Here is a 16591-nt window from a genome sequence, read left to right as displayed (position 1 = left end):
AACAGTAGCAAAATTACAGTTATGAAGTAGCAACGAAAATAATTTTATGGTTGGGGATCACCACAACATGAGGAACTGTATTAAAGGGTCACGGCATCAGGAAGGTTGAGAACCACTGCTTATAGAAGGTAATTTGGTCCATCTCAGAAAGGAGGCAGGAAGAAAAAGAAGATAATTCGGCATTACTTATCAAAATTAGAAAAGCATATACCCTTTGACTCAGCAATTTTACCTATGGAAATTTATCTTACAGATACACTTGCATATTTTATTCATTATAGCATATTTACAATAGGAAAGGATTGGCAATAAGCTAAATGTCCAGTGAAATACCACATCACAAAATGAAGAGGATCCCTTTGTACTTCTATGGGAAAATATCCAAGACATATTGTTCAGTGATAAAAAAGCAAAGTGTAGAATGATGAGGATGGTATATTTCTTTTTCGGTAGGGGTGGGGGTAAGAATAGACACACACACACACAGAAACTCTAAGTTATCTGTAGTGGGAGTGAGACTGGGCAGATGAGAGAGGGGATTTTTCACTGTGTATCATTATAAGTTTTGTGTACCATGTGACTATTACCTAAACAAAAATTATATTAAAATCACTCCCATTACTCATCCATGAACATATTTAGCGCCTACTACATTCAAGGCATGGGGTGGGGGCACACATGTGACTATGTAGTGGTTTGAAGGAAAGACCCACTGAACTTAAAGTTTAAATAGCTGATCCAAATTCCGGATCTGCTGCTGGCTGGTTATGCATCGTGGCACATCATAGGCACGCAACGAGGACGTAAGGGACAAACTCTAACCTTTCTGAATCTGTTTCCTCACATGTAAAATGATAATAAAGAAGCTTCCTATCTCACAGGATGAAGATGAATGCTAGAATGTGTCATCAATTCTACTGACTGCTGAGGAAACCTACTATGTGCCAGGCGCTTCACGGCTGGTATTTCCTTGACTTCTCACAGGAGCTCTTTGAGGGAGATACACATTTACTCACTTGGAAATGGAGGGAGTAAGAGGAAGAATGACTTGTCTGAGGTTGCTGTGGGTGTGACTTGTGTTCAGGTCTATGCTGCTCCACAGTTGACACTTATGCTTAGGGGAATTTTGAAAATCAAGAACAACCAATGTCGTGGTGGCGCCCGTAGCTCAGTGGGTAGGGCGCTGGCCACATACAATGAGGCTGACAGGTTGGAACCTGGCCCGGGCCAGCTAAACAACAAGGACAATGGCAACAACAACAACAAAAATAGCCAGGTGGTGTGGTGGGCGACTGTAGTCCCAGCTACTTGGGAGGCAGAGGCAAGAGAATCGCTTAAGCCCAGGAGTTTGAGGTTGCTGTGAGCTGTGATGTCATAGCACTATACCAAGGGTGACATAGTGAAACTGTGTCTCAAAAAAAAAAAAAAGAAAGAAAACCAATGTAAATTTTATCATTGTTTTCAGTGCCACCGATGAAGCAGCAGAAAAATCAGTACAGTCATTTCTGAGACTTCAATTTAGAAATATACCAGCTGGAGTGTTTGACATTAACTGCATTAAACACTTTGGGAGGCTCAGCACCTGTAGCACAGTGATTATGGTGCCAGGCACATACACCGAGGGTGGCAGTTCGAACCCACCCGGGCCAGCTAAACAACGACAACCGCAACAAAAAATAACAGGGCATTGTTGCAAGTGCCTGTAGTACCAGCTACTTGGGAGGCTGAGGTAAGAGAATCGCTTAAGCCCTAGACTTGGAGATTGCTGTGAGCTGTGATGCCACGGCACTCTACTGAGGGTGACAAAGTGAGACCCTGGCTCAAAATAAAGAAAGAAAAAAATACTTTGGGATACTTCAAACCAAGATTAAAGATTTATGCTTCTAATACTATATTCATAGAAAGATAAAAAACAAACCCAGAAAAACATTAGATAAGGAAAATGTAGAAAGTCATTCTTAAGGGTCTACACTTAGAATCTTAGAGATCTGCCAACAGTTCTTTTTTATATACCTAATATGGCACAATTTAAAAAAACATGTCTTGGGATAAAACATACAAGTAGTCATACACAATTTAATTAATTTTTATGAACTGAGAGACAGTTAACTTTTACTCATTGAGGCACACCCAGCTAACCAGTATCCGAACTAAGAAACAGAAAATTAGCAGCAGCCAGAATCTCCCTCTGGGTCCCCCTCCATCACTGTCTACCCCTCGAGATAACCACCATCCTCACTGTTAACATCTCAGGTATGTTTTGTATCTTTGAAGTTTGTGTACGTGGAATTATATAGTATGTGCCCATCTTTCACTCAATATTGTTTGTGACATCCATTTATCTTGAGCGTAGAAGTAGTTCACTCATTCTAATTATCATGTCGTGTTCCACAAAGTTTATCTTTCTTCTCTTGATGAACATGGGGGGTTGTTGAACACTTTTTGGTGAATATGTACATTTATCTCTGTTGGATATCTACCTAGGGGTGGAACTGCTGAGTCATAGGATATGTGGTATAATAATTTAGCTTTCATAGATAATACCAAGTGGTTATAAAATGTCCTCTTTCTTAAAAAAGTATTTATTTTAATAGAAATAGGGTCTTGCTTTGGTTGTCTGTGCTAGAGAGCAATGGCTAGTCATAGCTCACTGCAACCTCAAACTTCTGGGCTCAAGCAATCCTACAGACTCAGCCTCCCAAATAGCTGAGAGTACAGGTGTACACCACCATGCCCAGCTGATTTATAATTTTTTTGTTGAGACAGAGTTTCGCTATGTTGCCCATGCTGGTCTTCAACTTCTAGACTCAAGCAATCCTCCCACCTCAGCCTCCCACAGTGCTGGGATTACTGGTGTGAGCCCCACTCCAGACCTAAGACGTTCCCTTAGACTAGTAGTATTGTCAGACCCTTTAATTTTAGCCATTTTGATGGGTGTGTAGTGATATCACATTGTAGTTTCATTTCTGAAATGATTAATAAATTGAGAACTTTTTCATATGTTTTTGGTTTTTCCAGACCTGTTTATCCACACTTGAGAAATTCCTGTTGAGATAGTCTGTCTACTTTTTTTTTATTTTTTGGACAGAGTCTCACTTTGTCACCCTCGGTAGAGTGCTATGTTGTCACAGCTCACAGCAACCTCAAACTCTTGTGCTTAAGCCCCAAGTAGCTGGGACTACAGGAAATCACCACCGTGCCCAGCTATTTTTTGTTGCAGTTGTCATTGTTGTTTAGCTGGCCTGGACTGGGTTCGAACCTGCCAGCCTTGGTGTATGTGGCTGGTGCTATAACCACTGTGCTATGGGCACCGAGCCTAGTCTACCTACTTTTAATTGGATTTTCTACCTTATTACTATGTACTTGCTGACTTGTTGGTGTTCTTTATATAGTCTGTATACAAGCCCTTTTTGGATGTATATGCTGCAATTATATTTTCTTTTCTTTCTTACTTTTTTTAGAAAAAAATGTATTTGTTGCTCAAGTGCAATTATATTTTCTCAGTGTGGTTTGTCTTTGTACTGATGGTGTCTTTTTATACAGAAGCACTTAACTGTAATGTTCTCCAGTGATTCCCCCCCCCCCATTTAAATAAATGAGTACTATTAGGGCCTGGCAAGGTGGCTCATGCCTGTAATCCCAGCACTCTGAGAGGCTGAGGTGGGTGGATCGCCTGAGCTCAGGAGTTCCAGAGAAGCCTGAGCAAGAGCAAGACCCCATCTCTACAAATAGCAGGGTGTTGTGGGGTAGCCTGTAGTCCCAGCTACTGAGGAGGCTGAGGCAAGAGAATCACTTGAGCCCAAGAGTTTGAGGTTGCTGTGAGCTGTGACACCACTGCACTCTACCAAGGGTGACAAAGTGAGACTCTCTCAAAAAAATAAAATAAAATAACATAAGTACTATATGTGTTTAATACATCTATTTCTACGCAAAGGTCATGGGGACACTTTTGGATATTTTCTCTCCCCCTCCTTTCAGATATTTTTCTTTGGATATTGTTATTGTTTTGTCTTTAAAATCCATCTGGAATTATTTTTTTTTTCCGGTATGGTGTGAGGTAGGAGTCAAGACCCTTTTTTCCCCCTTGTGAAAATTCAGTTAATCCAACATCATTTACTGGAAGGGCAGACCCGTTTTTTTCCCCCGCCCCGTGCACACAGCAGTACCTTCGACATCCGTGTGAGTCAGGGACCACATAGTGCAGATCTGGTTTGGACTATTCCATGGTCGGTCTGTCTACCCTGGTACTGTTTCTAGGGCTGTATAAATGGGTCTTCTCTGATAGTGCAAGTCCTCGGTGGGCTCCGATTTTTCACCCACCAAACCATCTAAAATTGAAGGGCTATCTCCACTCCCCACTTTGCTTTCAATACGTCCACGCGAGTGCGGCTGTTTCTGTGGCTTGTTCATTTGTGGCCACCTGGGTCTTTGTCCCATCAAAGCCCTTTGAAACTGAAAGCCAGCCAGGTGTCTGCAGGCGAGTAAAGCAGATCTGCCAGGTAATTCAATAACGCCGGGAAGGGGGAGGAGTGGATTAGGCAAGGTTGTCTCTCGAGAGGGGTTCAGAAAGGAAGTGATCGGACTACAGATGAGGACTGGCTTCTCCAGGAGCTTTGAGAAGAGCCAAACTCTAAAATCCAGGAGAGGAGGGCCAGACGAGGTCACCAAATGTAAACGTCTCGGGGGTTTCTGCGAGGCGGCGCGAATCGGCTCGCCGGGGTGGGGCCGCGAAGCCGCAAATCACCAGTTGGGGGCCGGAGCGCGCCGCCCGCCCAGAGCCGCGCCTGCTGCTGCCCGGGCGGGGGCCGGGGCCGGGGCCGAGCGGGAGCCGCGGGGACCATGAGCCGCCCCAGCTCCGGGAGCAGCCGCCGCACGGGCGGTGCGAGGCGGGCGGCGCAGGGCGTCTGAGCCGCAGCCGGAGAGCGGGAGCGCGCGCCGGGAGGTGAGTGTCCGCCGTGCGTCCCGCGTCCCGGGGTGCGGTTCCTCCCGGGGCGACCGGGCCGCCCCCTAACTCCAGGAGGACGGGCTGGGAAGTTTGTTGGACAGAGTTAAGCTCTGGGGAAAGTATAGCCGGCGCCTGTTGGTCTTGTCCCCCAGCGGATTTGGCGTTGGGACCGGAGTGGCTAAAGCGAAGAAGGGGCTTCTGCTGTCCCAGCGCTTTGAACGCGCGGCTGGCACTCCCGGGACGCAGCCCGCGACGCGGGGCTATCTGCTCATTTGCTGTCGAGCGGCATCTTCCCGGGCGCTGGCTTCGCCGGACCCCCTGACCGTCCGGGTTGCTCGGCGGGTCACCCCCTCCCGTCTCATCTCTCCCCGCTGCTGCGGGACCCCCCACCCCGGCCCGCGAAGGCCCGGGGGCTGTGTAGGAAGCCCTGGGCTTGGAGGGGGCGGATTTCTCCTCTAATCTTCTGGGAAGTTTGCAAAGAAAGCGCAGCAGCCTGCCCCGTAACTGTTGACAACCTCTCCTGCCTCTCTCCCTTTGTTGAGAAGGAATGAATAGCTAGTTGTGTCGCTCCCTCTGCGTCTGAGAGGGGACGGGGGGAGGGGAGGGGACTGCAAAGGAAGGGAGGGACGGTGGGCGCGACGGAAAGAGATTCGGATGGCAGCCCATCCTTCCTTATCCGCTTAAGCGGAGGAGGCTTCCACCGCTTTAAAACACTTGGGTCAGGTGTGGACTCGTCGGGGAGGAGGTGGAGCGGGCTCGGAAGCAGCTGGCAAGACGCCGTGTCCCGTGGGCGTTGGGTCGTGGATGAGGTTTTGGGGGTGGCGAACTCTGGGTTTGGTGTTAACGCGCTTGAAGCAAGGTGCAAAAAGGGTAAATAAACGCTTTGGACTAATCTCCTGTCTGCTTTCCCTTAAAGCTACTAGATGAGACGGAAAGTAGAGCCGTGCCTTCAGGGACTCATTTAAACCTTGACTCTTATCTCTGCGCGGAAAGTACATTGGCTGAGGAAAGGTCAGTTTAAGAGCCCTTGATCCCCGCCCGTGTTTCCAGGGACTGAGGCGAGATCCGGCGGCAGGGGGAGGCCTCCCTGCTGGGATTGGGGCTCAGCAGGGCCCCAAGTGGGAAGGGGCTGCCAGGTGAATAGCTGGGAAGCCCACGGGCGAAGTGCTTGTGCGTGAATGTGCCAGGGGGCGTGCTGAGTGTGCCGTAAACACCTTGCCGTGCCAAGGGCTTCTTCGCTGCTCCAATTCCAACGTTTCTGCTGCTGAGAGGCCTGACATTTCCAGAATGACTAACCAAGATCGCAATCTCCTAGTCATACAGAAAGAACTGTTTGTCGAATGGATGCTAATCTTAAGGACCTTATCGTTTCAATCCTGTACTGTGTTGCTTGAAATATGATCTATAGAAGAATTATTCATACTTCAATCATTTGGCTAGACTTCTTAAGTTTATTTCAAAAATAATTAGATACTCTTAATTCCTTAACCCAAGCAAAACTTCCATTTTTAAGTGGATAAGCTAATTTTATATGTGAGCTTCTTCCATCTCCTCTCCCTGACTCTCCAGAACAGATCCAAATTGTAAATTTTCTGTCATGGACATAATGGGGCAGCTGAGGAGGTGACCTGTCCAGAGTTTAGAATATGATAAAAAAAGTTCCTAAGGCCCATAATCATGAGTTTAACTTGAAAATTCCCCCTTTCAGGCCAGGCACAGTGGCTCAGGCCTGTAATCCTAGCCCTTTGAGAGGCTGAAGCAGGTGGATCACCTGAGTCCAGGAGCTGGAGACCAGCCCGAGCAAGAAGACCCCCATCTCTTATGGGGGGTGCCTGTGGCTCAGTGGGTAGGGTGCCGGGCCCCATATACCAAAGGTGGTGGGTTCGAACTGGACCCTGGCCAAACTGCAACAAAAAAATAGCCAGGCGTTGTGGTGGGCACCTGTAGTGGGCACCTGTAGTCCCAGCTACTCCAGAGCCTGAGGCAAGAGAATGGCTTAAGCCCAGGAGTTGGAGGTTGCTGTGAGCTGTGACCCCAAGGCACTCTACTGAGGGCAATAAAGTGAGACTCTGTCTAAAAAAATAAAATAAAATAAAAAACCTGTCTCTACTAAAAATAGAAAAAAAAACTAGCCAGATGTTATGGGAGGCACCTGTAATCCCAGCTCCTGGAGAGGCTGAGGTAAGAAGATCACTGGAGCCCAGGAGTTTGAAGTTGCTGTGAGCTATGACATCATAGTACTCTACCTAGGGCCACAGAGTGTGACTTTGTCTCAAAAGAAAAAAAAGAGAGAGAAGAAAAAATCCCATTTCAGAAATAAAAGAAAAATCCAAATAAGTGGACTGCTTACTTCTGCCTCAACTTGCAAGATAGTCATTTTCTCTGAGACATGTTTGTAAAGGACATGAGTTGGGCTGCTGTTCACAAGCATTTTATAGCACAGCTGCTGACCAGGGTCAGGGCTATGGTAGAGGTTGTCAAGCTGTCCTTTGCCCCTGACATTCACGTAGGTCTCATGTTTTCTTATCGAGGTTGAGTCTTTGACCTTTGTATATATTTCAAGATCTGACGTTAGACCTGGTCAGGACACTGTTTTCCTGCACAGTAGAGAGAAGTGAAGTCAGATGGCCCAAGTCTCACCCAGGCTTTCTTAACAAAGCCTGCATATAGCTCACGTGTGTCTCTGTCCATGTCCAGGGGTTTGGGATCTTTCCATCTATTGTTCTAGGTTTAAACATTTACCTCCTCATCCTTCCCAGCTGCAGTCTTCCCTAGGGGCAGGGATTTCATTTATGATCTCTTACCATAACAGGGATACAGTGACAGACAAGGCAGAGGTGGCCCCTGCCCTACTCAGAGCACTTGCTGTCCATCAGGGGCTCTATAGGCAGGATCACATTTGATTTTTACAAACCCCTGAAATAGGTATTGTTAATTCATTTTTACAAATGAGAAACTGTCAGAGAGGTTGAGTAATTTGTCTTACTCCATATAGCTAGTGGCAGAGGAGAGATCTGAATTTGTAAATATCAGACTCCAAAGCCTATGTTTGGAACCATACCATTTTGATTTTTAAAAATCAAACAATGGGCCTGATTCGGTGGCTCACGCCTGTAATCCTAGCACTCTGGAAGGCTGAGGCAGATGGATTGCTTGAGCTCACAAGTTTAAGACCAGCCCGAGCAAGAAAGTGTGAGACCCCATCTCTACTAAAAATAGAAAAACTAGCCAGGCATTGTGGTGGGAACGTGTAGTCCCAGCTAGTTGGGAGGCTGAGGCAAGAGGATCACTTGAGCCCAAATCAGATGCTACATAAAAAGTATACGATAGCCAGGGACATCACAACAGATACATTTCCAAATAGAAAAAACATGGGAATCAGGGCCTGGAGACTTACGGTTAGTCTTCACCCCTCATTCCCGCTTCAAGGCCTTTGCTGTTGCCAGATCCACTGGCTGAAACTCTTTTCTTGACTGGTTCCTTCTCTTTTTTTTTTAGGTCTCTCTCTTCAAATAGGCCTTCCCAGTCTACCCTAATGTGAAGTAGCTCTCTACCCCCAACCAGTATCTTCCATCATTTCATCCTGTTTTATATCCTTCAGAGTGCTTACAACTTGGACATTACCTAGTTTATTTTCTCTATTTGTGTTTCTTTGTGGTAGTCAGACTCCTCATCACAATATAGACTTCCTGGGAGCAGGACCCTGTCTAATTTGTCATATCCTCAGCCCTGGCATACTGTAAGCCTCCAGAGAATAAAAATTTTGTGAATGAATCTTTATTTTCCTTATCTAGAAAAATGAACTAGGAACTACCAACATGTATGATTATTACTTATTGTTTCATCCTCCATAGAGTAATACTCCATGGAAGACGAACCTCATGGGGAGAGGAACCACCCCCTCTGTCTTGTTTGACACTGTTCCCAACACCTAGCACAGTGCCAGCCACATAGGAATAAATGTGGCTCCATAAATGTACCTGCTGAAGAATGAATGAATGCTTCTATTGATTAAATGATACCTCTCCATCATCACTTAGTTCTGTTACCCAGGTAAACAATTCTGAGAGTAAATTGCTCCAAAGAGACCTGCTAATCTAGCAATTCTCAGTCCTGATTCCACATTGGAGCTTTATCGATGTTGCCATTGTCCTACACACAGATGTTCTGATTTCATTGCTCTGGGTTGAGGGTTGGGTGTCAGGAATTTAAAAGCTTCCCAGAAGATTCTTATGTGCAGCCAGGTTGAGAGCCACCACTTTTCTTTTAGAACTCATTCCTGCCTTGGTCCTTGTAGGCTTGAAGCAGCCATGGTGAGAGACAGCAGAGATATAATTCATGGATATTGTAAGGTTTAAGAGGCACTTTCACATCTGTTATCACACCTGATAATAACAAGCTAAGGGATCTTCTCTCTGGTTTAAATATTCCCTTTATGTTGATGACTCTTAAAAATCAACACTTGCCCTCATTCCTAACTATGCGTCGCAGCAGTATCTAGGCTCCTTCTAGACTGAACTGTCTGCTGGTACTTCTTATGCAGAAGCTCCAGTAACGTGCTTGGGTCCTGCAGAGGCTCCCGGCCAAACTGCTGGGCATGTTACAGCATTGCACCAGCCTCCGGTGGCTGTAACCTCCTTCCTTCCAGCCAGAGACCTCAAGCTCTGATGTCTCCTCATCTGTCCTCTCCCCGGCCACTGGCCTAAGTCACGGTTTCTTATTGTTCCTCCAGGGTTGTCCCTGTCAGCCTCAGTGACCTCCCTACCCACTCTCTCTTCCCTCCAGAATTGCCAGAGTTATCTGCCTGGGTACAGACTGGATTCTGTCTCTCCCTTCTAGATCTTCCACAACACATAAAGTCGTCAAGTCCAGATACCTTGGTAGGGCCTTCAAGACCCTATGGTCTGGTCCTAAGCTGTGCTTCTTCTAGGACGTGCTTCTTGAAGTCTCCACTTGAGCTGCACCATGTGACTTGTAGTGTCTTGAGCCTGTGGGGACATTCTCAGGCCTTTATCCATCTGCCATTAGAGGATCCTCTTGGAGTTCTTTTCCTTACAAATTTCAACCTTTCAAAATGCTTTATCTCCATTGTTGCCCTCTCTGAGATCCTCAAGTCCTTTTATCAAAATTAATTGTTGTTTCTTCCAGCATAAGAGTCTCTATTTATGAATTATATTCTCTTCTAGAGTTCAGAGTCAGGAATTGGTACTTAAGCATCTTTGTTTCTCTGAGTGTCTTATATGAAGTAGGCACTTAAATGTTTAATGAATTTAAGGTAGGAAGGGGAGGTGTGAACATCCTTTGTTATCAGAGAATAAATTGAGGTGTGAGTAAGTGGATGAAGGGCATATAGCTCAATCTTGAAATCTAGATAGATCTTGAATAAGCACAGAGGAAACACTGCCCAGGACACTGGAGCTAGGATAACTTTTGCCCATCACACTAGCTTGGAAACAGACTTAATGGACTACATAGCCCTTTGCATATGAAGGGATTCTACATGCCTCCCCTACACAGGAGTTCTTAAAATTATTCAGGCCTGTCTATGAAGCAGGAAGGTGCAGATAGCTTGAATTGGCAAGTGGTATGCGTGTGTGTATGTACTAGGGTGGAAGAGTCCTAGGCAGTTTACGTCACTGGTGGTCAGGGCAGGGTGGGGAGTTAGGGAGTTTGGTTTCTTTTCTAATAATGATGATTAACACTGAGCAAGTGCTGACAGCGTGCCAGGTACTGGCCAGAACTAGGAAGGGCCTGCCCAGAACTCACCGTCCTGTTGTCCTGCACCTGCTGGGAGCCAGACCTTCTGTGTGGTCCCACTCAGATGTGGAGCAAATAAGCCCCACAATTGCAAAGAACTGAGAACAGGGTTAGATTGCATGCCTTGAGTAAAGGGTCTCCTAGCCCGCCCCAGCACGTGTGTGCCCCTCTTTGTTGTGCGTGGAACAGTGGAGCACATGTGCTGTGTTGCACACGCAGTGTGTTCCTTTGCGTGCTCTGCTGTCCTGCCCCAGTCCCACCTCTGTCAGCTTACGGAGACTTGCGTTCTTTCTTGGTTGTCTTCAAGCCACATCCTTTATGGAACTGACTCTTTCGTGGCGCTATTAAGTGAGGATTTTCACTGAAAGCCCTTCCTGGACTAATGCTATGGAAAGCATGATGTGCAAGGAATGGGGATGGGGCCTCAGAGCAGGCCCTAGAGCTATGGCTGCCCTCCTCGCCAGCCCTGGGGAAGGGCAGCGTGTGAGGCTTCCCTGTCCTTGGTGTCACCCAGACCAGAGTCTGATATAGCTACCAGCAAAGGACAGATTCTGGAGCCTATGTCTTCAGGGCCTAGTCCTAATTATTATTTGGGCTTCTGTTTTTTTTTTTCCTCTGCATGTTGGCCTTAAAAATGTGTTATACGATTTGGCTTAGGTCACAGCTATAGCTTGCTTTTGGGCGGTTGGGAACACTGTGTTCAAAGTAAGCATTTCTACTGGCTGTCATAGCTGGGAGTAATTGTTGGGGACGCTGCTACACACAACCTCACGTGGCATTTTCCTTTCCCTTTCCATGCTCCTTCTCCCCCTACCTTCCTCTTTTTTTTCTTCTTCCCCCTTCCCTTTTTATTCTTCCCTGATTGTACAGGTGCCCATGGGCATTGCCTGACCCTGCTGGTGGCAGGCAGGTTCCTGACCCCTTTAGGGAGAATGTACATAGTGTCCTGGCCCCAGTGGCTTTCCTCTGCAGCTGAGCCCTCTGATATATGGACAGATGCCCCACCTCCTGACCTCTGACCCTGGCCTGTCTTCATTAATTACAGTACATTGATTTATTTACAAGCACCAAGTCTTTGCAGGAAAAATTCTGTCCTATCATTCTGGGTAGCATAACTGAGAGCCGGTCTGGCACTGAAGACCTGCAGCTAAAGAATTCCAGTCATCTCCGCCTGTTCTTATTGATAGGATGGTAGAAATACACCAGCTAAGTATCCAACCATTTATAGCATTTCCTAGCATGAATTCCCAAAACCATGAGTCCTCCCTTAATAATCTTTTTTTTATTAGTTGCGTTTTCCTTTTTTCTTTTTCTTTTTTTTTTGCAGTTTTTGGCCGGGGCTGGGTTCGAACCTGCCACCTCCAGCATATGGGGCCAGCACCCTACTCCTTGTCAGCCTCAGTCATCTGAAATAATGAAATGGCTTATGTGCTAACAACTCTGAGAGATGTGTTTGCCCTGTTGGTTTTGCTGCCAACCCCGGAGAATTCCTCTGTAGGATCATAAAAGGAGGACGATGAAAGCCTGTGTGGTGGCTCAGCCTGTAATCTTAGCGCTCAGGGAGGCCAGGGCAGGTGGATCACCTGAACTCAGGGGTTGGAGACCAGCCTGAGCAAGAGCAGGCCATCTACTAAAAATAGAAAAACTAGTGGGCATTGTGGTGGGCATCTGTAGTCCCAGCTACTCGGATGCTGAGGCAAGAGAATTGTTAGAGCCTGAGAGTTTGAGGTTGCTGTGAGCTATGACACCAGGGCACTTTACCAGGACCACAGACTGAGACTCTGTCTCCAAAAAAACAAACAAAAAAGTTGTCTTCTAATGCTCTGTGAATATTTTTGTTTGTTGTGTGGCACATTTCCTCCTTCTTTTGTAAGTAGGACCTTAGATTTATACCTTCACTTTTCTTTCCCCCTTAGAGTTGAGCGTCATGGCTGCGGGGAAATTTGCAAGCCTCCCCAGAAACATGCCAGGAAATCACCAGTTCCCCCTGGCCTCATCCATGGACCTTCTGAGCAGCAAGACCCCCCTCTCTGAGCATCATCGCACAGACGCCTATCAAGATGTGTCTATTCACGGCACCCTTCCCCGGAAGAAAAAAGGCCCTCCTCCCGTAAGGTCCTCTGATAACTTCAGTCACGTGGGCACCCTCCCCCACCCCAAATCCCCGCGGCAGAACTCGCCCCTGACCCAGGACGTGGTCCAGGAGAACCCGCTGCAGGACTGGAAAGGCGAGACCTTCACCTTCAGGTAACGCCTGTAATTTTACAGGTGAAAATGCTTTGGCTTAGAAGGCTTTTTAATAAGCTTCTCTTTTTGAAAAATGTCAAACATATACAAAGTTGAGCAGATAATTTAATTAACTCCCATGCACCCATCACCCAGCCCAGCGTAGTTACCAACTCAGGGCCGGTCCTGTTTTGTCTGCACTCCCACCTACTTCCTCTCCTCTGGTGTTATTTTGAAGCACATCTCAGATCTTGTTTTATCTGTAAATATTTGGGTATGTGTCCAAAGATAAGGACTCTTATTTTTAAATATATACATAACCAAACTATAAAAAGTTATAACACTCCAAATTAACCATTTCTTAATCTTATCCAGTATTTGAGGGTACTTTAAAATCCATCTTCCTATTTCATTAAGTTCCATAAAAGAAAGCACAAATATTTTGTTTTTCATCATCTTATCATATTCTGAACTACACCCATCCAACTCCATAGAGATGTCAGGATATCTACAAATTAGGACTCGCAGCTCCCTATATTTAATTGTCAAAACTAAATTAAATAATAAAATTTTGTGTATGTATATCATCAGATCAGCTTCACAATACTTTGGAACAAGAATTGAAATTGATTTTTTTTTGTCCGTGCCAGGGATCTGGGCAAATGAGCCTTATGGCTGTAAATGCTTTTTCTCTGGGTCGGTAAGGAGCTTGTCTATAATTGGTTTCTGCCTGTTAGAGCTAGTCTGGAAACTGCACTCCTTTTCTAGTTGGAGAAGATCAGCAACTTTTGATCTTGATGCTATCAGGTAAAGAATGGGGCAGTTTCTTCTTTGGTTTATCTTTTTGTCTAACCCGGTAGCAAAGAAAGCCACTTTGAGCCTAGCTCATTAGTTTGTTTAATACCTTATATATTGATCTCCTATGTTCATTACAGTACATTGATTTTATAAGCCCTAGGGCTTCAGCAGGAAAATTTTGTCCAGTCCTTCTGATTATCTTAACCGTAGGGCTGGTGCAGCACTGAAGACATCCTAATAGCCAAATTATTGCAGTAATCTGCCATTGCCCTTTTACAGAATAGTGAAAATACACTGCTAACGGGGCGGCAATGGAGCATCTAAGCCGTGTCTTCTCAGAGTTTATAATCTATTGAGGAACATGGAAAATAAATACAAATAAATAACACAATTGCAGATTATAGTCAACACTACAGAGGAAATAGGTTGATATGCTGGAGATGTATTGGTGGTGGTGCTTTTGGTCAGGTGAACAGGTGTCTGAGGAGATGATATTTAAGCTAAGACTTGAATAATGAGAGAAGGCAGTTATGGGGCTTCTAGACTAATCCAGGCAAAGGGAAATTGAGTGGAAAATACTGGAAGTGGGAACAAGTTTGGCATGCTTGGAAAACCAAAAGGAAGCTAGCTGTTATGGCCTGGGGCTGGCATGTAGCAAATTAAGAGGAAAATGGTGTAGATGTTGGTGGAGAGCTAGGCAAATGAGGGTTCAGAATTAGTTTTAGTTTCATAATTGCAGTAGTACAAGAAGAAAATAACTAGAGGCCAATATATTTTCTTTAGGAAGTATTAGGAGCCCTAAATTGTTTATGATATCAGATTAGAAGGTTCCCTAGAATATCTTGGAGTTTAGAAGGCCCTAGACTTGCTCTTTAGAGTCTAGGTGAGTGATATGCCAGCTCAGAGAGCTGCTTGCTAATGGAAGTGCATGCCCATGCACAAGATTATCAATATCACATCATTGGCACTTACTGGGCAAGGATGCTGAAAATGACCAGCAAAGACAGATAAGTGTGACCTGCCTTAAATGCCAGGCTGTACCATGTAGTGTCAGAACCAACTGTCAGTTGGCTTACTGGGGACCACTTTGTATTTATTAACTTAAACTCTTCATTGAGTTAGGTATCTAGCATGTGTCAGACACCGGCCAATCACAGACTCAGTCTTTGAAGTTCTGAGGCCCTGGCTGGATGCCATCTCCTACAAGGGGAAACTCCACAGAGGGGGCTCAGGGGAGGGTGGTGGTGATGAAGTCACCCTTTCTTATCTTGAGGAAGTTCTTGATAAACACCCAAAGTCCAAGCTGTCAACCTGCCAGAAGTTCAAAGCTATCAGATTGGAAAACAGAATTGGACAGAGGTCAGATCTCTGTGAAAGATCTTATCGGAGAGTGGGCACAGGTGCTGAGTTTGAAGTTCAGGTGGTGGGGGACTTAACATTTGCTGATGATTCAGACCTACAGTAATCCAAATGCACATCTTTCTTTCTGGACTTAAGATATCTTAATTGTTAAGGATTAATACAGGAAGTTACAAATGCATAGTCTTCACAAATTGTGCTGAGGGAGAAGGTACATGGCTTTGTGTCAAAGGGCTATAAAGTCCTACCTCCCTGCCCCCACTGTCACTATTAATATACTCATTTTCCTAACACATTTTAAAAAATCTCTTGAGGTGTTCTCAAGTTTGAGGAGTTCAAAGTACCTCGTATTCTTCTATTTTCCTTTTTATTTTTTTTGAGACAGAGTCTTACTCTGTCACCCAAGCCAGAGTGTCATGGCATCAGAACTCACAGGAACTTCCAACTCCTGAGCTCAAGAGATCCTTTCTCCTCAGCCTCCTGAGCCTGAGTAACAGAGAGAGACTACAGATGTCTGCCACAATGTGTGGCTAGTTTTTCTAATTTTAGTAGCGCTGGGGTCTCACCCTTGCTCAGACTGGTCTTGAACTCCTGAGCTCAGGTGATCCACCCACCTCAGCCTCCCAGGATTACAGGCAGATTACAGGCATGACCCACCTTTTCTTTTTCCATTGAAATTACGAGCTGCCTCAATTCCTTTATGGAACCAGCCATGATGTAAACAAAGTTTTTATATATGGAAAGCAAGGGACAAATGGCCCGAATGAGAAACCAAGCCTCTAGAGAGGGAAGTTTTGCCTTAGGTGCACGACAGAAATACAGTCAGGGAGAAAGGGTAGGTCTCCTGCTCATTTCTCCAACAGTTTAAAGGAGCTATGAAGTACCAACCACCCACGGCAGCTTACTCACCTCTTTTTTCTTTTCATAGTGAATTCAGGGGTTAATTTCAGTTAACGGTGACTTCCCAGAAGTCGGGTTTGAAAACCTGGCACCTCCTCAGCTTGGGTGTTGGGGTACCCAACAGTGGTGTTGCCTTGCAGGGCCCAGAGCCTCTCTTCTCGGTTACCCAACCTACCTCAGAGGGAAGACCTCTGGACAAGTGCCTCCCTGTCTTGTGAAATATTCTGATTTGTTGAAAGTTTGCTCTTTCCCCAACAAATATGTTTAGATCATTAATCATTAAAAAGTCCCTTTTGGGCGGCCCCTGTGGCTCAAGGAGTAGGGCGCCAGTCCCATATGCCGGAGGTGGTGGGTTCAAACCCAGCCCCGGCCAAATAAAAAAAAAATAAAATAAAATAAAAAGTCCCTTTTATTATAATTGACTATTACTTGAACATCTACTCTGTGGGGTGCCCCAGGTGGTAGCAGGAGAGGAAGTCTCCTTTTTGACCTAAAAATTTCCATTCTTAAGCTGTCACGTGCACGTGTGTCACATATCCCTGATTATTAATATACATGTTAAGGTTTTAAAATATCTTAAAGGATATGTTTATGGTAACCTGTGTG

At 45.5% G+C, this 16591-nt stretch overlaps 1 protein-coding gene across 2 annotated transcripts in view; it reads left to right on the top strand.

Annotated features, from left to right (window-relative positions):
• Positions 1-4562: 4562 nt before the first annotated feature.
• BCAR3 (BCAR3 adaptor protein, NSP family member) overlaps positions 4563-16591 on the top strand; it is a 112105-nt gene continuing 100076 nt past the window's right edge. Inside the window, exons 1-3 of one of the 2 annotated variants that reach the window (XM_053590306.1) lie at positions 4563-4942; positions 5862-5956; positions 12619-12949. In XM_053590306.1, the coding sequence (XP_053446281.1) occupies positions 12630-12949 (320 nt within the window). In that variant the 5' untranslated portion in view covers positions 4563-4942; positions 5862-5956; positions 12619-12629. The remainder of the gene's footprint in view (positions 4943-5861; positions 5957-12618; positions 12950-16591) is intronic. The other variant, XM_053590307.1, reaches the window with a different exon arrangement.

This window comes from Nycticebus coucang, chromosome 5, assembly GCF_027406575.1.
Source record: "Nycticebus coucang isolate mNycCou1 chromosome 5, mNycCou1.pri, whole genome shotgun sequence".
NCBI classification, from domain to species: Eukaryota; Metazoa; Chordata; class Mammalia; order Primates; family Lorisidae; genus Nycticebus; species Nycticebus coucang.
This window is presented reverse-complemented; position numbering and strand designations above follow the sequence as displayed.